Source organism: Mus musculus, chromosome 16 (assembly GCF_000001635.26).
Source record: "Mus musculus strain C57BL/6J chromosome 16, GRCm38.p6 C57BL/6J".
Lineage (NCBI taxonomy): Eukaryota > Metazoa > Chordata > Mammalia > Rodentia > Muridae > Mus > Mus musculus.
In genome coordinates, this window is record NC_000082.6 from 88,048,546 (window position 1) to 88,070,236 (window position 21,691).

Below are 21,691 nucleotides of genomic sequence, written 5' to 3' on the forward strand. Positions count from 1 at the left end.
GCTCTTTAATGGGTACTTAATTCTGTTGTGGAAGTAGGTGCTGAGCACACCTAAGTCCTCTCTTTCCCTTCAGGTTTGCTGTTTCCTCCTTTTTATGGCTTGATAATTACTACACTGGAGAAGCCTGAGTCAGGCAGTATCTAACCCACTCTGAGTCACCGGATGTCTGCTTTTATCGATCTCAGTTGATCTGCTTACCCTGTTGGTTCCAATTTAATGGTTCAATTGATTATTCATTTACATTTTTAATGTTGCAGGCAAAATCATTTTAACATGAATCATCTCTAACTTAATGGGTAACATACAGAGTCATTTGGGATATTCATTTCAACAAGTATTTATTGAGCATCTGAGCTTAGATGAGCCTACCAAGGATAAAAGGTCATTCTGGTTTATGGTCAACACTGACAAACAAATGATGTGCTGATGTTTTTGCTGTGCAAAGGGGCTGCTACTCTCAATGGATTCCCAGCTGTTTAAGGGTAGTTAGGACACCAATTTTTGTATAATTAAATTGTGTCTGCATGTACCTTAAAATCTATAATGCCCACATCATTGTTTGAACTTGTTGTTAAGCACAGGTATATCTATAATTTATGTTCCTGTTAGATGATATTGCTTTGCTGGAGATGTAGAAAGCTTGAATGCTTATACCATGGCGAGTTCTCTAAAGGGAGAGCTAGTTTGATTCTCTTCGCTTACAAAACTCCTTACCAAACCCAGCAACGTGGAACAATTTAACTGCACTTGGGTCTCACTGTAATGTTTTACCTGAAGGCTCTTTAAATATACTCTGCCGAGTGTATTTTGTAACACGACATCACCCTGTATATCAAGCAGGTGAAACTAAAATCACAGCCGCTGGTGGCATACCCTTCTTAGTAGAAACTGCTCAGTGTATTGTATTTATGAGTTATATGTCTAATCACCTAGGCTTTCACTTGTTTCTAAAATGAGAAGAGGCATAGAAAAGTACGCAAAGGGGGTGCTTCTGATCATAATAGTCACCTTTAGCTGACAGTACAAGTGGAGCCAGAGTTTAATGCTGAATAGAGCATGCATGACACTCATTTGCTAGGGAACAGTGTGAGCTAAGCCTTGCTGGAAAAGGCAGTGAAAAGCGAAAAAGAGCCAAAATGCTTGGAAGGGCCTTCTTCTGCTAATTCTCACTGCCAATTTCATTAGTCTTATTACGAGCCAGGCAGAAGAAGAAAGGAGCTATTCTGAATTCTTAGGAAAAGGTCAGATGGTCAATAGTATTAGTCTTTGTGTGTGAAATTATCGAACTTCTTTTCTATGTACCTGGTCTATAACAGGAAACGGATTCTAAGCAGAGCTAGAAGTTCAGATCTTAGGAATGCCTCATGTTGTAGACATGCAAACACATCACTGATAGGGAATGTGTAATGCATGAATTTCCAAACCCCTTCTCTTCCCTTGGTGCTCCGAGGGGGCTTGAGAAAGGCAACATCTGAATGTGGTCGTGGACAATGAATTTTACCCTCTGAGTGTGGAGATCAACCTGTGCCTCCCTTCCCTAAGTTACTAGATATTGCAGAAGCACGTTATGTTTTGTTTTTCATTGTGACTTGCTTCAGTCTGCTTTGTCCTGAGAGACCTTCCCTAGAAACTTCCTACCAGGTTCTCTACTTTGACCTCTCTGTCCTCTTTGACATTCCCTGACTTTCTAAGCCTTTACAGGCACGCTATAAATTGCATATATTCAAATGAAGACTGATTGACTGTGTGATGTACAATTCATAATTGTGAATTAACATTACTAATCAAGATTGGAATAAACAACAACAAAAACCCTTAAATATCAAGGAAAGCCCCAGCCATAAATATCAAAAAAGGGATTCTCTGGAAAATTGCTGCTAATTAGAATGCTGCCTGCACCTTGTAAATTTATTGTTACTCAATAAATTCTGACATGGCAGAAAGACACAACTGTGTTTGTTGATGCTTTGGTGTAACACACTCAGCACAAGGAGGGGCCAGACTCTAAAATAGAGTACATAGAAAGAACTTGCGACTTCTTAAGGAATGGTAGCTCATATGAGCAGTATATGGGCAGTAGAGAAACTTTAATACATAGATGAAGGAGATTCGCTGGCTCTAGTTAAACAAAGGTAAGATAGGGCTGGCAAATGGAGAAATTTGTTTGCATTTCCAGTACCCAACTTAAAAAAAAGGGGGGGCACTGTAGTATGCATTTGCAATCTCAGCTTGAGGTACAGGAAGGGAAACAAAAGTGTCTCTGGAGCTTACTGACTAAGCAACTAATGAATCAAGGGCTCTAGATTCAGAGAGACCCTGTGTCTTTTAGTTTTATTACTGTGAACAGACTCCATGCCCAAGGTAACTCTTATAAGGACAGTATTTAATTGGAGCTGGCTTACAGGTTCAGAGGTGCAGTCCATTTTTATCAAGATGGGAGCATGGCAGCATCCAGGCAGGCATGGTGCAGGAAGAGCTGAGATTTCTACAACTTCATCTGAAGGCTGCTAGTGGAAGACTCGCTTCCAGGCAGCTAGGATGAGGGTCTTAAAGTCCATACCCACAGTGACATACCTATTCCAGCAAGGTCACACCTCTAAATAGTGCCACTCCCTGGGCCACGCATATTCAAACCATGACACTCTGACTCAGGAAAAAGAGGGGGCGGGGAGGGAGGAAGGGATGGAAGAGAGAGAGAGAGAGAGAGAGAGAGAGAGAGAGAGAGAGACAGAGACAGAGACAGAGACAGAGAGACAGAGAGAGAGACACAGAGAAAGAGAGTCCCATACCTGTGCTGTCTTCGTACACCACCGTCACTGTTTTCCAGTTGTAATAGAGGACCAGATCCAGGACTGCCCTGCTGATAGCTGCATAATCTGGGTAGAGGTTGATGTAAAATAAGTCTCTGTTGTCCACAGAAGGGTGTTTCCAGCGAGTCTGAATGTGTGGAACTTCCAGAGCATTGCAAATAGACTGTACAGCACTGACGGAGGAGCTGTGGGAAGGACCGAAGAGGGCGGCCACCCCAAGAGCCAGTTGGTCGCATGCTGGTAATATCCAAAGACAAGGGAAGGGATTATGAGGGAGGGAAGGCAGGGAAAGGGTGAGAATGAGAGAGTTCTATGAATTCGCGTTTTTCTTATATGGTTTCTCTACTTAACCGTCAGAGAACCCTCTATAGTTCCCATCTGTTTGTTGCTATCATTTCTTTCAATAATTTATCATAGTAAAATACTGATCAGTATAAATGTACATGCGATCAGCAATAAATCATAAGGCCAACTCCCTGCAAATAAAAACGAGTTACTCGTCTCAGTTCATTACCTTCAACCAGATGAAGGCTAAATCCTTGACTTGATCCCATGAGCACTCTCTGAGCTAACTTGCAAACCATTTGTCAAATGAATGTCCTATGAATTAAGTTCTGACATATGGTAGGATGACAATGCAAAGATTAGTGTAGACAGAAAATGCAGAAGACCTTGTGGGTGACTATAAAATGTGTCGACTCTGAAGTCCAGATAGGGGTTTCTGCACTTGTTTTTCTTACATCATTTTTCTGCTTAACTATTAGAGAACCCCCTATGATTCCCACCCCAAATTGCTATTTTTGCTATCTTTTCTTTCCAGCTTCCAATATTCTTTAGAGAGTAAAATACTGATAAGTGTGAATGTACAGCCGATCAGCAATAAATCATAAGGCCAACTCCCTGCAAATAAAAATGAGTTACTCAGATAGGGCTTCCAGATTATTGAAATATATGTAGAATGCATGTAAGCAGGAAGGATGCCTAATTAGTTACAATGGAATGGCATGACCTAAAGGGATCTTTAGAAGACACTTGATCTACCCCACTCATTTCATACACAATGGACCTAGTCGCGGCCATGGGAAAGTGACAGAATTGAACCAGATCTTGAGGACTCTAAGTCAAGGTCAGGCCTCTTTCTCCTTCAATTATCAGTCAATCATAATTAAACTGGACGTTTAAGATCTTATTCCTAATATTTTTGTTGTTATAAGAACCAAAGTATCCATTATGAGAAATTAGTATTAGTATTAATATTATTAGTATTAGAATATTTACAATGTAGGGAAGGCCATAGACTATCATCAGCCCACTAACTTGGAACAATGCTTACTGATATTGCAGAAAACTAGGATTGCTATTTAAGCCTAGTGTGAGACATTAGTGCCTTTATTGAATGAAGACTACAACTTTCTCCCTTAGGTATTGCAACTTTAAGAGCATATTTCCACTGTTGGGAAAAGAGATCACTGTGAAGATACGCTGTCATTTATCTAAGCCACTCATACATTTAAGTATTGAAGCTCCTCTTAATTTTTGACCATTATTAGTCATTTTTCAATATTGGTATTTTTCTCTGTTTCTTCTTTGTTTGTTTTGTTTTGTTTTGTTTTTCAAGTCAGGGTTTCTCTGTGTAGCCCTGGATGTCCTGGAACTTACTCTGTAGACCAGGCTGGCCTCGAACTCAGAAATTCACCTGCCTCTGCCTCCCAAGTGCTGGGATGAGAGGCGTGCACCACCACTGCCTGACCTTCTCTGTCTCTTTTTGTTGTTGTTGTTGTTTTCTCACTGATTTTATTTTTTTATTTTTAACATATATAAGAAATAAATGTAATAGACCAAATACATGGACAAAAAAATACAAGAATCATATGATCATCTCAATGGAAGCAAAAAAAAAAAGAAAGAAAGAAAGAAAGAAAGAAAGAAAGAAAGAAAGAAAGAAAGAAAAAGAAAAAGTATTTGATAAGATTTAACATGCTTTGCTGGGCGTGGTGGCTCACGCCTTTAATCCCAGCACTTGGGAGGCAGAGACAGGCAGATTCCTGAGTTTGAGGCCAGCCTGGTCTACAAAGTGAGTTCCAGGACAGCCAGGGCTATACAGAGATACCCTGTCTCGAAAAACCAAAAACCAAAAAACAAAAAACAAAAAACAAAAAACAAAAACAAAAACAAACAAACAAACAAACAAACAAAAAAACCCAAAAAAACAACAACAAAAAAAAAAACCATTTAACATGCTTTGATGTAGATTCTAGGTGCTAGAGTTCACCATCTACTACCAAAAATGTCTTGATACTTTAAAATTATTTGATACATATTAACCAAATTCCCACCCAAAAAGAGTAGTCTATACTCCCATGAAGAACATTATCTATTAATCATATGCAAGTGGGTGTTAAATGTAGGTTTATGTGCATACTTCAAATTTAAATTGTAATTATTAGAAATGAATTTGAGGGTTGGTAAGTGGTAATAATTGAATACCTAAATTAATAAATAGGTTTATATAAATGAATTTATGTTAGGGATTTTATAATTATGCCATTTTATATAAAAAAGGAACACCATATGTTTCTGTAAATTTCTTGGAAGAGTAGAATTTAAACAGCCATGTTGTGGCCATCTAAGGGGCAGCTGATGTTGACAGTTATTTTGAAGGACGACTTCTTACCCTCTGTCACTTGGTGCCAATTGTCTGCACTAAGCTATAGAGATGCAGAGCTTTCTCCAATGTGCTGAAGGTGTGAGTTGTCAGTGTCCTCCCAAGCTTACTTCTGCATGTGTGTTCATTAGCCAGAGAAAGGTGAGCACAAAAGGATGCAAATTGTTGGCTTATCTCACAGGAGAGAATTGAGATTCCTCTTAATGTGTCATGACTCTAGGATGCTAACATTCCTTGACAGAAAATCAATCCTTTAGCATTCTGTTTGTTGGAGTGTTTAATTTACAAGTGTAGTTGGGTCTTCAGACCACAAGAAAGCCTTCATTATGTGTGTGTGGGGGGGTGTCGTTCAAATATATCCCTGTTAAATGTCATTGACTTAGCTTTCTATGGTATTATTCAACAGTATAAGAGAGAGATAGAGCCAGAGAGAGAGAGTGACACAGATCTAATTAAGACAGTACATATATAATGATGCCTAATAATCTTTAAAATGTTAGGCAAATAAAACTATTTTTTATTATGTGTTCATAGGCAACTCTGACCTATAAGAAATCTCTAACTCCATTTTTTTTTTTTGGATCCATGCTATGTGGCCCAGGCTGGCTTCAAATTCATCTCCATCTCTTTAGTGCTGGGAATTTAGACATATACCATCATGTCCAGCCTTCTTCTATCTATGAAAAACAGGGCTCTTATACTAAGATTATATTATATGTGGAAGCATTATTATTATATTAATCTTTACTTGATAAAGGAAGTTTTTTTTTAAATTTTGTATATAAATAGCACTTCAATGCCTGCAGGCAAGTGTATCAGGCAAGCATATCTTCTTTGATCTAATAGATCATCTCTGCTAACCTTTACCATGACGGTACTTGGAAATCACCAGAAACATGGAGTTGGTCATGTATGGTTTTTGTGTTTTGCAAAGGCAAAGGGTATTCTGGAAGGAAAAGGATTCTTTTTGTTTTGTCTTATTTTTTTTTTTGTTTTGTTTTTGGGGTGTTTTTTTTTTTGGTTTTTTTGTTTTGTTTTTGTTTTTGTTTTTGTTTTGTTTTTTCGAGACAGGGTTTCTCTGTGTGGTCCTACAACTCACTCTGTAGACCAGGCTGGCCTCGAAACTCAGAAATCCACCTGCCTCTGCTTCCCAAGTGCTAGGAAGAAAGGTGTGTGCCACCACTGCCGAGCTTGGAAAAGAATTCTTGATAAATACAAGATGAGCATCAGCCTTGGCTTTCTCAAAATCTTTACGATGTGTGTAGGCAATCCCTTTGTTAGAAGCCATGCTTCAGGTATATGGAATCATTAGGAAACTATGATTTCAGAGGTTCCTGCGGGGATATCTAAAGCATCCGTGCTCTTCCATAAGAACCACTCCACATGATAATGCTTGCAGACTACACATAAACTAGATTCCTCTTTGAGTACTTGTCTACTGTTCAGGAGAAGAAAGAAAATCAAATGGTAATTTGTTCTCACAGATTTGATCTTCATAACTTTATGATTTTGCAGAAAAGTGCAAAAACAGCAGCAACAAGAAAATGGGTAGATTTTAGATAAGCCCAACAGTTTGTTGAAGCCTTTTGTGATCCTGGGTTGGACTTATATATATCCTGGTTACTTTCCCATGCTTGGTGGATGTGACCTTCCAAAACATTTTATTTGACTACACTGTACAATTTCTTGGTGGTATCTCAGCTTCAGGAAGGAAAAACAGATCAAAACTGACATTTTCCATTCACAGCTGAACCAGTTAATCATAGAATAGAGGGCACTGAAGGGTAAGCTAAGCAGAAAGTCCCAGAAAACATGGCTAGGCAGTGTCGCATCAGATGAATTCAGATCGCATTGATCAGTGATGTTGGGGACCAGGAATTCCTATCACCCATTTGCACTAAGATGCCCACTTTGAAAAAGGGTGAGAAAGAGAAAAGGTGACCCATGCAGCAGACTTATCACCCAAGGAAGCTAGGAAAACAGTTACCTCTTCGGGAGGCTTCAAAACTATCAAAAAGATTAATTCTCTGGATGTCATAGGTTAATGTGGTATTGGGCATCAAGGTTCGGTTTCGGTTAATACTGGTGACTGCAAACTTGAAAGCTAATTCTTCAACATTAACAGGTTCGTTTTCCACAGTTTCAAAAATCCCTCCTGCAGAAGTAAAAGAGATGCATAAGAAACGTTAGACGGGATGCTATGGCACTGTTTTAAAAGAAGACTGTAAGCTGCAAACAAAAATACCCAAACCATAAATACTGGGATGACCAAGGTAGATACAGAAACCAGGCTGAATTAAGATGTGGTACATGCAAATACATAGTTCTTTCTGCATATGTATGCACGATGTTTTAGATCCCATACTGGATGCATAATGCCTCTTAGATGGTATAAATAGATTCCAAATATTGCATACCACAGAGGCATAGCTGATAATGCAGTAGAAAACATCTTTCTCCAACTTTTACAAGAGTTGTGCTGTGTTTGATCTAGACATAACTTAAACTCTATTCTGGTAGGCACTCCTGCCTTGGAATTACAACTTTTCTATTGCAAACAGAGTTTTTAGGAGCTGGGGTAATAACTCAGCAGTTGAGGACAGGTGTACGGCTCTTCTAGAGGACCCAGGATCAGTTGCCAGAACCCACACTAGTCTGCTCATAACCGCTTGAAAGCCAGCATCCGGAACACATGATTTGCTGGCAGCCTGCACTCATGAGCATCCCGAACCCCACATTCATGTGCACCCCCACCCACACACTCATGCGCATGTCCTCCACACTCATGAACACCCACCCCCACCCTCATGTGCATCCCTACCCCCACCTCATGTGTACCCCCACCCCTACTCTCGTGTATACCCCCACACACTGTGTGCATAACACTGTTCACACTCATGTGCACTTCCCTACCGCCATGTACTGATGCATCCATCCCACTCACACACATATGTATGGTTAAAGATAAGTTTGCTTTAAAACTAGACCTTCTGGACCTAACTGTAGTAGGGCTGCACAGGGATGGACTGGGGATAAGTCAGAATCCCACTCTGAGACTTTTTTTTTCCAGAATGAAAACATCTTTTCTAGGTTTTAGAGCTCAGAATGCTGGGGTCATATTCTAATATTCTATACATCTATATTCTATACATCCTAATATGTTCCAAAGCATACTGTCAGATTTAAAGGGAATTTTCTCTGTTTGAAAAATCATTATATATACCCCAAAGCAAACATGGGTTCTAACTCTGGGGAGATGTGTTCTTTCATGTCCTAGGTTCTGTTATCTTAAACACGAGTACCTATCTCACTACAGATAATAATATCATACGACTGTGGCTCTCCTCAGAGACTCCAGCTCAGCCTTTTTGAGAAATATCGGTGCTGGATAGAGATGATGCAGATATGGTTCGTTGTATGTTCTTAATATTCTTCACGTGTAGTCCTGAGATTATCTCCATAGACACAGACTGTTCCATCGAAGCCCTGTAAACTGACCTCTATTCAGCTCAGTTCTTGATTTACCTGACTCTGCTTCCTCTGAAAATAGGCCGTAACTCATGCCTGTGGCATGCGGGATGCTAGTGGGCTGCAGTTTATCTACTCTCTTTGTTCCTTGCTAAGGGTCAGAACTAGGTATTTCCAAACTTGTGAGTACTGTAAATTCTCTTTTGATTCAAGCAAACATACAAGCACATATGTACACACACACACACACACACACACACACACACACACACACAATCTGCAATAAAACCACACACAGTCATCATGTGTATGATTTCTGTTTGTTCTTCCTCAGATAGAGAACTTCAATGTTCAGATCTTAACTAAATGTAATTTTACAGGCCCTACTTTGAAAGATTAGATTTTTTTTGAAAAGCACATATATAGTTTTCTGTTGAATTGACTTTCTTAATTAACTATAGTGCCTACTTATGAGAAATAAGAAGACCTATCGTAACCTAACTTGGCTTCTTTCAGGTAGTTTCTGGCATTTATAGATCAATAGCTTGAACCACTCATGATAGGTTACTACTACAGGTCTCTATAAAACCATAGTTAAGAATAAATGATGATGTCAGGTTAACCTTCACCTAAAGACCCAGAGGAGATATTTGTTCCAAAAGTAGTATCTCGAGAAAATGCCTGTGTTTTCTTTATGTCAATCACAAATGGGCAATTAGGGAGTAACTTCCACTTTTTTTGGGCGCTGTGAGTTGTCAGTGTCCTGACAGGTGAGGAGGTCACAGGAGAAGCACTGAGTGATCTCAGGCAGATTGACGTAAAATGAGCTTATTGCTGTGGTCAAGGTGACCCACACAGAGGACGCTTGATACTAGAGTATCCGTAGCAGTCATTAGCAATTGTCCACAAGTCTCTTTCCCCAGCCCCAGCAAGAACTCTGTGACAGAGTCCACGACACTCAGAATCTGCCTCTATAGAGACCAAGGCACTTTAAGATGCTTGTACTGGAACTACTTAGGGACAAAGTCAACCCCAGCCTTCAAGGAGAGCATCATCAGGGTGTGTTGGATAGGCCGTGACAGGGGATGTGCTCCTGGACGAAGAACAGAAGTTCTGAAATGTGGACCCTTGCTTTACCTAACACTAACAAACACGTCTTTGAGATTTTTTAAGTTGTGGGAGGAAAATCACCCTAAAGTAGCCCTTTCTGTGTAGTTTTCCTCAAAACTCTGTAACTAACACGCAAAGTAGTAAATATTTTTCCTGATTTAGTAAATGAAAAGGAAACAGAGATAGCACATATCATTCCCAAATAATTCAGTCACAAGCCTCCTGTGTGACAAATTCGTGTGTCTGGTCATCCAGTACACATGTGTGTGCTCCTAATTTCATGTCACCAAGCTATCTATACTTTTGTCATGTCTGAATGTGGGTGATAATTCTCCATTGCTCCCCTGGTTTATAGAGGAGATGTGAAAACTTAGCCCACTATTCTGAAAACACAATTATTCCCCAGAGAAGGGTCGGTATTAGTGAATATTGGGGATGGTGATACAAACCAGTTGGTACCCATTTTGGAACTTCCTGCTCAGTTCAAAATGATTCCTCTAGTCTACAGTTAATTTGGCACAAAAATGAATGTTCTTGGATTTAAGGAAAGTATTAGCTTATTTTTTATGTATTTAGTGTGTAGCTGAACTCCATTTCAGTACTTTGGGGAAAATGTCTATCTTTCATTTGCCAAATGAAAATTATGCACCGTGTCACTAGCTCAGCACTTCACCACACTCTGCTTTTCTTCTAAGGAGAACATCTGACAGATAACCCAGATATACAGTAAGAGGTGGTGAGCAGACTGCTGGGGAAACACTGAAAAAAACAGTATCTGCTCAAACAGGACACTGTTGTTGTGAATAGAAGCATGGCTGGTGCCTCAGACGGTGGGTGAGCCTATTCTTTTCCACAGCATCTGATTTAAGATGTGGAATGCTTAATCCTAAAGGCAGAGGAACAGTGCCTAGGGACACCTGCATGATTCGTTCTTCTCTCCCTCTCTTCATCCCCCTTCCTTCCCTCTGTTCCTCCCCTTCCCTTCTTTGTCTTACTGTTCTCTCTCTTCTCTTTCTTCCTCTTTTCTTACATTTCCGTCCTCCTTCTTCCTGTCTTTTCTTCTCTGTTTTTCGCTCTCTCTCTTACATTTTGAGATTTGTGGGTAGGCCTTTTTCAATGAGATATTTAAATCCTTCTGGGAGTGACTTTTTGGGGCTAACTTCTGGCCTCAGCCATCTAGAGGTCTGAGTCCCACTTGTCAGAAGGAAGACTTCCCCCTCAGTTGTTGCTCTGTTCCCCCTCTATTCTTGCAGCCCATTCTCTCTTGGTGTCTCTCTTCCTACTGAGGTCAAGGCACTTCTACAAATTTTGATCTCTCTCATTTGAGCTGAGTGGACCATAACTTCTAGTCCTAAGATGGTCAATTGTGGAAAAAAGTAGAAAAGATGAAGTTAAGATGCTACTTTAAGACCTAATGAGTATGGAAAAGGCACTCATCTATCTATCTATCTATCTATCTATCTATCTATCTATCTATCTATCTATCTATCTATCTATCTATCATACCAACCAATCAATCAATCAATCAATCAATCAATCAATCACCTATCCATCTATAATCATCTATCTATCTACCTATCATCTATCATATCTATGAATCAATCAATCAATCAATCACCTATCCATCTATAATCATCTATCTACCTATCATCTATCTATCATATCTATGAATCAATCAATCAATCTATCACCTATCCATCTATAATCATCTACCTATCAACTATCAATCTATCATCTATCTTTAATCTATATAAACTATCTACCTCTCTGTCTATTTATCATTTATCTGCTTACTTTCTATCTGTCTATCTGTCTATCTATCTATCTATCTATCTATCTATCTATCTATCTATCTAAATTGCTCAGGTAATATCAGTAGTGTATAAAGAGGGAAGACTTTAAGAAGTCAGGATGAACAAGCTCCCTTTTGGGCTGTAACTGTTGAGCATGGCAGATGAAGCCCGCCAAGGTAGAACTTCAGAGGTGTGGGTGGCCATGCTTGCATTCATCATTTATATCTTATGAAGAAGCAAAGCATGAGAAGTGTTGGTGAAGCACTTTGTGTTGTTACTGTGATGTGGGTCAGGCTGGGTGCTGCAGATCACACACCAGTCTAGATGCATTTGGGAATCAAGCCCTCTGCCCCATCACCATCAGGAAGGTGAGCAAGGCCAAACGGTTTCAGTAATACACAGCCCCCCCACTCCTTCTCCCTTTCCCTAAACAGCTTGCAGCTCAGTATCACAGCTCAAGATTCTTGGCAGAAATAACCCAACAAAGGGTTAGAACCTTAGATAGGCAGCGTTTCGTATTCAGGTCTTCATGGTAGGATGGCAAGACAGTTTATGCACAGAGTGAACCATGTTCTCAGTCCTGACATAAAAACAATGGGCGTAGTGGCAGGCATGTTATCTACAAAGAGATCCTAGGAGCTCACTGGCCAACCGGTCTAGCTAATTGGAGGTCTAGCTAATTGGAAATCTCCAGGTTCAATTAGAGACTCTGTCGTAAATAATAAAGTGGGGGATGGTAGAGGGAATATGATACCCAGTGTCACCCTCTGGCTTGCATACTCACATGCAGGGGCATCCACACATCTGTGCATTTGGCATAAGCTTCCCACCTAAAATATAAACCAGTATTTTCTAAAACTAGAAGTTGGGCTTTTAAGAATCATGCTCTAGCTTTTTGTACAGATATTTCTGTTATTTGAAGTGATATCAGTGTTTAGTACTCCTTATGGTTTGGTCTTTGTTATCAATACCAAAATGGGTATGAATTTGGAAAATATTGTGTAATTTATATTTAGACATATTTGAAGGTTTCTGGGTTTCTTGTATTGCTTTTCTCTCACTATTCTTTACAAGGAAGAATAGAGATTGGCACAAATAAAGCTTATACTAAACATCATATATATGTATACGTATATATATATATACACACATATATACATATACATATATGTATGTATGTGTGCTTAAATATATATGTGTACATATATGTTTACATACACACATACACACACACTATACTCCTGCACTGCTATCACACACAGCCACTAAATATAGAATGTAAAACAAATAAGGACTATGTCCATGGCTTTGAGTTAATTTGAACTAAAAATACCCTTGTCTTGTGTGTATGTCATTTTTATGGCCTGAAGTGTTTCCACCCTAAGCACATATACTAAAGCCTTAACTCCAGTTCCCAATACCTAAAAACTGACTGCATTTTTCAAGGTAATTTGGGTTAGGATGAGACAGCATGGGTGTGCCTGATCCAGTCTGTTATTAAAAGAGAAGAAAATGATGGGGTTGGAAAAATGGCTCAGCAGTAGAGAGTGCATCTTGCTCTTTCAGAGCACCTGGGTCTCAGCACCCACACTGCAGCTAACAGCCATCTGTAACTCCAGTTCTCAGGATATGACACTTTTTTCTCACCTCTACAGGCACTATGTACTCATGGTGCATGGATCAATATGCATGCAGGCACAATTCCTATAAAAACAAAATATAAATAAATAAATAAATAAATAAATCCTTAAAACAAAAGGAAACTGGAATTCACACACAGTATATTCCTGCATTGAATGATGCAAAAGCTAGTTTACATGAGGACAAACAACAGAAGTGGCGACCTGCAGGCAATGAGAAGACAAGCCTGCCATTGCTTCATCCTGTACCTCCAGCCTTGCAGACAAGATGAAAATATAGTTCTGACTCCAGCCCAGGGCTTCCTGGCCAGGGGAGTTGCCTGACACCCGCAAGGGCCCACACAGGATTCCCCACGGGATCCTAAGACCTCTGGTGAGTGGAACACAGCGCCGGCCCCAATCCAATCGCGCGGAACCTGAGACTGCGGTACATAGGGAAGCAGACTGCCCGGGCCTGACCCGGGGCAAAAGCCCCTTCCGCTCCACTCGAGCCCCCGGCTTCCTTGCCAGCAGAGTCGCCTGACACCCACAAGGGCCCACACAGGATTCCCCACGGGATCCTAAGACCTCTAGTGAGTGGAACACAACTTCTGCCAGGAGTCCGGTTCGAACACCAGATATCTGGGTACCTTCCCTGCAAGAAGAGAGCTTTCCTGCAGAGAATACTCTACCCACTGAAACCAAGGAGAGTGCTACCCTCCCAGGTCTGCTTATAGAGGCTAACAGAGTCACCTGAAGTACAAGCTCTTAACAGAGACAACTATAACAGCTAGCTTCAGAGATTACCAGATGGCGAAAGGCAAACGTAAGAATCCTACTAACAGAAATCAAGACCACTCACCATCATCAGAACACAGCACTCCCACCCCACCTAGTCCTGGGCACCCCAACACAACCGAAAATCTAGACCCAGATTTAAAAGCATTTTTCATGATGATGATAGAGGACATCAAGAAGGACTTTCATAAGTCACTTAAAGAATTACAGGAGAGCACTGCTAAAGAGTTACAGGCCCTTAAAGAAAAGCAGGAAAACACAGCCAAACAGGTAGAAGTCCTTAAAGAAAAACAGGAAAACACATCCAAACAGGTAATGGAAATGAACAAAACCATACTAGAACTAAAAAGGGAAGTAGACACAGTAAAGAAAACCCAAAGCGAGGCAACGCTGGAGATAGAAACCCTAGGAAAGAGATCTGGAACCATAGATGCGAGCATCAGCAACAGAATACAAGAAATGGAAGAGAGAATCTCAGGTGCAGAAGATTCCATAGAGAACATCGACACAACAGTCAAAGAAAATACAAAATGCAAAAGGATCCTAACTCAAAACATCCAGGAAATCCAGGACACAATGAGAAGACCAAACCTATGTATAATAGGAGTGGATGAGAATGAAGATTTTCAACTCAAAGGACCAGCAAACATCTTCAACAAAATAATTGAAGAAAACTTCCCAAACATAAAGAAAGAGATGCCCATGATCATACAAGAAGCCTACAGAACTCCAAATAGACTGGACCAGAAAAGAAATTCCTCCCGACACATAATAATCAGAACAACAAATGCACTAAATAAAGATAGAATATTAAAAGCAGTAAGGGAGAAAGGTCAAGTATCATATAAAGGAAGGCCTATCAGAATTACACCAGACTTTTCACCAGAGACTATGAAAGCCAGAAGAGCCTGGACAGATGTTATACAGACACTAAGAGAACACAAATGCCAGCCCAGGCTACTATACCCGGCCAAACTCTCAATTACCATAGATGGAGAAACCAAAGTATTCCACGACAAAAACAAATTCACACAATATCTTTCCACGAATCCAGCCCTTCAAAGGATAATAACAGAAAAGAAGCAATACAAGGACGGAAATCACGCCCTAGAACAAACAAGAAAGTAATCCCTCAACAAACCAAAAAGAAGACAGCCACAAGAACAGAATGCCAACTCTAACAACAAAAATAAAAGGAAGCAACAATTACTTTTCCTTAATATCTCTTAATATCAATGGACTCAATTCCCCAATAAAAAGACATAGACTAATAGACTGGCTACACAAACAGGACCCAACATTCTGCTGCTTACAGGAAACCCATCTCAGGGAAAAAGACAGACACTACCTCAGAGTGAAAGGCTGGAAAGCAATTTTCCAAGCAAATGGTCTGAAGAAACAAGCTGGAGTAGCCATTCTAATATCGGATAAAATCGACTTCCAACCCAAAGTTATCAAAAAAGACAAGGAGGGACACTTCATACTCATCAAAGGTAAAATCCTCCAAGAGGAACTCTCAATTCTGAATATCTACGCTCCAAATGCAAGGGCAGCCACATTCATTAAAGACATTTTAGTAAAGCTCAAAGCACACATTGCACCTCACACAATAATAGTGGGAGACTTCAACACACCACTTTCATCAAGGGACAGATCATGGAAACAGAAACTAAACAGGGACACAGTGAAACTAACAGAAGTTATGAAACAAATGGATCTGACAGATATCTACAGAACATTTTATCCTAAAACAAAAGGATATACCTTCTTCTCAGCACCTCACGGGACCTTCTCCAAAATTGACCATATAATTGGTCACAAAACAGGCCTCAACAGATACAAAAATATTGAAATTGTCCCAAGTATCCTATCAGACCACCATGGCCTAAGACTGATCTTCAATAACAACATAAATAATGGAAAGCCAACATTCACGTGGAAACTGAACAACACTCTTCTCAATGATACCTTGGTCAAGGAAGGAATAAAGAAAGAAATTAAAGACTTTTTAGAGTTTAATGAAAATGAAGCCACAACGTACCCAAACCTTTGGGACACAATGAAAGCATTTCTAAGAGGGAAACTCATAGCTCTGAGTGCCTCCAAGAAGAAACGGAGAGAACACATACTAGCAGCTTGACAACACATCTAAAAGCTCTAGAAAAAAAGGAAGCAAATTCACCCAAGAGGAGTAGACGGCAGGAAATAATCAAACTCAGGGGTGAAATCAACCAAGTGGAAACAAGAAGAACTATTCAAAGAATTAACCAAATGAGGAGTTGGTTCTTTGAGAAAATCAACAAGATAGATAAACCCTTAGCTAGACTTAGTAAAGGGCACAGGGACAAAATCCTAATTAACAAAATCAGAAATGAAAAGGGAGACATAACAACAGATCCTGAAGAAATCCAAAACACCATCAGATCCTTCTACAAAAGGTTATACTCAACAAGGCTGGAAAACCTGGACGAAATGGACAAATTTCTGGACAGATACCAGGTACCAAAGTTGAGTCAGGATCAAGTTGACCATCTAAACAGTCCCATATCACCTAAAGAAATAGAAGCAGTTATTAATAGTCTCCCAGCCAAAAAAAGCCCAGGACCAGACGGGTTTAGTGCAGAGTTCTATCAGACCTTCAAAGAAGATCTAATTCCAGTTCTGCACAAACTATTTCACAAAATAGAAGTAGAAGGTACTCTACCCAACTCATTTTATGAAGCCACTATTACTCTGATACCTAAACCACAGAAAGATTCAACAAAGATAGAGAACTTCAGACCAATTTCTCTTATGAATATCGATGCAAAAATCCTCAATAAAATTCTTGCTAACCGAATCCAAGAACATATTAAAGCAATCATCCATCCTGACCAAGTAGGTTTTATTCCAGGAATGCAGGGATGGTTTATTATATGAAAATCCATCAATGTAATCCATTATATAAACAAACTCAAAGACAAAAACCACATGATCATCTCTTTAGATGCAGAAAAAGCATTTGACAAGATTCAACACCCATTCATGATAAAAGTTTTGGAAAGATCAGGAATTCAAGGCCCATACCTAAACATGATAAAAGCAATCTACAGCAAACCAGTAGCCAACATCAAAGTAAATGGAGAGAAGCTGGAAGCAATCCCACTAAAATCAGGGACTAGACAAGGCTGCCCACTTTCTCCCTACCTTTTCAACATAGTACTTGAAGTATTAGCCAGAGCAATTCGACAACAAAAGGAGATCAAGGGGATACAAATTGGAAAAGAGGAAGTCAAAATATCACTTTTTGCAGATGATATGATAGTATATATAAGTGACCCTAAAAATTCTACCAGAGAACTCCTAAACCTGATAAGCAGCTTCGGTGAAGTAGCTGGATATAAAATAAACTCAAACAAGTCAATGGCCTTTCTCTATGCAAAGAATAAACAGGCTGAGAAAGAAATTAGGGAAACAACACCCTTCTCAATAGTCACAAATAGTATATAATATCTTGGCGTAACTCTAACTAAGGAGGTGAAAGATCTGTATGATAAAAACTTCAAATCTCTGAAGAAAGAAATTAAAGAAGATCTCAGAAGATGGAAAGATCTCCCATGCTCATGGATTGGCAGGATCAACATTGTAAAAATGGCTATCTTGCCAAAAGCAATCTACAGATTCAATGCAATCCCCATCAAAATTCCAACTCAATTCTTCAACGAATTAGAAGGAGCAATTTGCAAATTCATCTGGAATAACAAAAAACCTAGGATAGCAAAAAGTCTTCTCAAGGATAAAAGAACCTCTGGTGGAATCACCATGCCTGACCTAAAGCTTTACTACAGAGCAATTGTGATAAAAACTGCATGGTACTGGTATAGAAACAGACAAGTAGACCAATGGAATAGAATTGAAGACCCAGAAATGAACCCACACACCTACGGTCACTTGATCTTCGACAAGGGAGTTAAAACCATCCAGTGGAAGAAAGACAGCATTTTCAACAATTGGTGCTGGCACAACTGGTTGTTATCATGTAGAAGAATGCGAATTGATCCATACTTATCTCCTTGTACTAAGGTCAAATCTAAGTGGATCAAAGAACTTCACATAAAACCAGAGACACTGAAACTTATAGAGGAGAAAGTGGGGAAAAGCCTTGAAGATATGGGCACAGGGGAAAAATTCCTGAACAGAACAGCAATGGCATGTGCTGTAAGATCGAGAATTGACAAATGGGACCTAATGAAACTCCAAAGTTTCTGCAAGGCAAAAGACACCGTCAATAAGACAAAAAGACCACCAACAGATTGGGAAAGGATCTTTACCTATCCTAAATCAGATAGGGGGCTAATATCCAACATATATAAAGAACTCAAGAAGGTGGACTTCAGAAAATGGAACAACCCCATTAAAAAATGGGGCTCAGAACTGAACAAAGAATTCTCACCTGAGGAATACCGAATGGCAGATAAGCACCTGAAAAAATGTTCAACATCCTTAATCATCAGGGAAATGCAAATCAAAACAACCCTGAGATTCCACCTCACGCCAGTCAGAATGGCTAAGATCAAAAATTCAGGTGACAGCAGATGCTGGCGTGGATGTGGAGAAAGAGGAACACTCCTCCATTGTTGGTGGGATTGCAGGCTTGTACAACCACTCTGGAAATCAGGCTGGCGGTTCCTCAGAAAATTGGACATAGTACTACCGGAGGATCCAGAAATACCTCTCCTGGGCATATATCCAGAAGATGCCCCAACTGGTAAGAAGGACACATGCTCCACTATGTTCATAGCAGCCTTATTTATAATAGCCAGAAGCTGGAAAGAACCCAGATGCCCCTCAACAGAGGAATGGATACAGAAAATGTGGTACATCTACACAATGGAGTACTACTCAGCTATTAAAAAGAATGAATTTATGAAATTCCTAGGCAAATGGATGGACCTGGAGGGCATCATCCTGAGTGAGGTAACACATTCACAAAGGAACTCACACAATATGTACTCACTGATAAGTGGATATTAGCCCCAAACCTAGGATTCCCAAGATATAAGGTACAATTTGCTAAACACATGAAACTCAAGAAGAATGAAGACTGAAGTGTGGACACTATGCCCCTCCTTAGAATTGGGAACAAAACACCCATGGAAGGAGTTACAGAGACAAAGTTTGGAGCTGAGATGAAAGGATGGACCATGTAGAGACTGCCATATCCAGGGATCCACCCCATAATCAGCATCCAAACGCTGACACCATTGCATACCCTAGCAAGATTTTATTGAAAGGACCCAGATGTAGCTATCTCTTGTGAGACTATGCCGGGGCCTAGCAAACACAGAAGTGGATGCTCACAATCAGCTAATGGATGGATCACAGGGCTCCCAATGGAGGAGCTAGAGAAAGAACCCAAGGAGCTAAAGGGATCTGCAACCCTATAGGTGGAACAACATTATGAACTAACCAGTACCCCGGAGCTCTTGACTCTAGCTGCATATGTAACAAAAGATGGCCTAATCGGCCATCACTGGAAAGAGAGGCCCATTGGACACGTAAACTTTGTATGCCCCAGTACAGGGGAACACCAAGGCCAAAAAGGGGGAGTGGGTGGGCAGGGGAGTGGGGGTGGGTGGGTATGGGGGACTTTGGTATAGCATTGGAAATGTAAATGAGCTAAATACCTAATAAAAATGGAAAAAAAAGAAAATGTAGTTCTATTTCTATTATCTTAACCATTTAGTCTACTTATACTGTTTGCTTGCTTGTTTGCTTTTGTAGCTTTAAGAAGCGAGTTTGTTCATCTTGTCTTTTTACCCTAAGGGCTTTAAAATGAAGTCAAATTTAGTGGTGTAGTGTCAATCACCTTTATCTAAATACCACTTTCTTTTTGGAACTGTAATGTATGATAAGCAAAGAGAAAGCTATCGTCAATCAGTTTAGGAGGCAGAATTGTACGGTCACCGTGCACTGCTGCTGCTGTTGCTTCACTGTGACGTGACAATCACTCATGGAGAGCACATATAGCAATATCCTGCACATGGACGAAGTTGTCTACAAGGAGTGATGAGGGATGTGGGGAGGGGTGTTCAACAGAAAGTTTTTCATTTGCACCAAGTAATTTCATGCGGACCTAGAAGAGACTTGTCCACCATGACAAATCTCAGTACTATTTGATTAATAACGTGGCCACTGTAAGCAACGTGTGGCACTCAGAGAAGGCTGAGGATAAATGCTCTATTTCATGAACCTTCTGAACATACACAACAGCCACGGTACGTGTGTCTGCTTTCTTTCACTATAACAACATACCTGAGGTGCTTTATTTATAAAATGAAAAGGTATATTTTGGCTCGGCAGTTGGGAGATTCTTGCCCCTGATTTATTGGCTCCTTGACTTTGGGATATGATGAGAAAATAAATCATGGTAAGATTGCTTGGAGCACACACTGCATGATTTGTGACCAGAAAGCAAAGTGGGGAAGAGTGTCCCCTTTGAGAATATTACTTTAGTGACCTAAGGATTTCCCATAAGGTTCAACCTCATCAAGGTCTTCAGTACCCTGAACAGTGCCACTCTGGAAACCAGACCTTTAGCAAACTGATGTTTCAAAGCATATGCAACATTTGAACTCTAGCAGATACTTTTCAAACTTTTCCTAGTTCATATCCCATTCTTAGAGAATCATAAGAGAGGACTGAACAAACTTTATGAAGATTCCCAGCCTTCCTCAAGAGCCCACTGATTTCTTTACTTTCTCTTTTGGCTTTCAAGGATATCCAATCTTTGTAACCTGCCTTTCAGTCACAGTTTCTATGGAGTACGAAAACTATAATGTAGATACAGAGGACCTGATATGGGCCAGGTCATGGACCTTAGAAAACATGATATTCTTCTTGCCAACCATCACCACCCTGGCTCCCTTCAGATGGGGCTTCTCTGTATTACGGGTAGGAATTGTAACAATGGCTCACTTTATCCCTTGAAAACCACCAAGAAACTGAACCAGAGAATTTTTACTTCATTTAATGACAAAAAAAAAAAAAAAAAAACCACAAAAACAAAAAAACATGAGAGTCATATGGGAACAGAGTCCTATTCCCATAAGAAGGTTTTTTTTTTTTTTTTGACTAGGCTTGACTTATAATAAATATATATTCCAATAGCTATTTTAGAAATCCAGTAGATTTGCATTGTGCGTGATGTGAATATATATATGCATACACACACACATATTATGTGTATATATATACATATTCACACACACACACACACACACACACACACACACACACATATATATATAAGCTTCAGCTGTTTTTATATTTTATGACCTATGAATCTTTCACAGAATTTAATAATTCATCCAACAAGTCAGTATTTCTTCTGGTCATTTATTTATAAAATATTTTGTGTGGTCAAAACCAGTGCTGTATGAGGCACAG

General features: G+C 39.8%; 1 protein-coding gene across 13 annotated transcripts in view; it reads right to left on the bottom strand.

The window, feature by feature from the left end:
• The window catches only part of Grik1 (glutamate receptor, ionotropic, kainate 1), a 394,963-nt gene that overhangs the window by 152,645 nt on the left and 220,627 nt on the right, over positions 1–21,691 (bottom strand). For 11 of the 13 annotated variants that reach the window (XR_384929.4, XR_384930.4, NM_010348.4 and 8 more), the window contains exons 2-3: positions 7,463–7,630; positions 2,790–3,047 (exon numbers count right to left, since the gene is read on the bottom strand). The exons of the other annotated variants lie outside the window; for them this stretch is intronic. Coding sequence is in view for 9 of the 11 variants with exons in the window: in NM_010348.4 (NP_034478.2) it covers positions 2,790–3,047; positions 7,463–7,630 (426 nt within the window). In the remaining 2 variants the exon portion in view is untranslated. The remainder of the gene's footprint in view (positions 1–2,789; positions 3,048–7,462; positions 7,631–21,691) is intronic. 13 annotated transcript variants of the gene reach the window in all.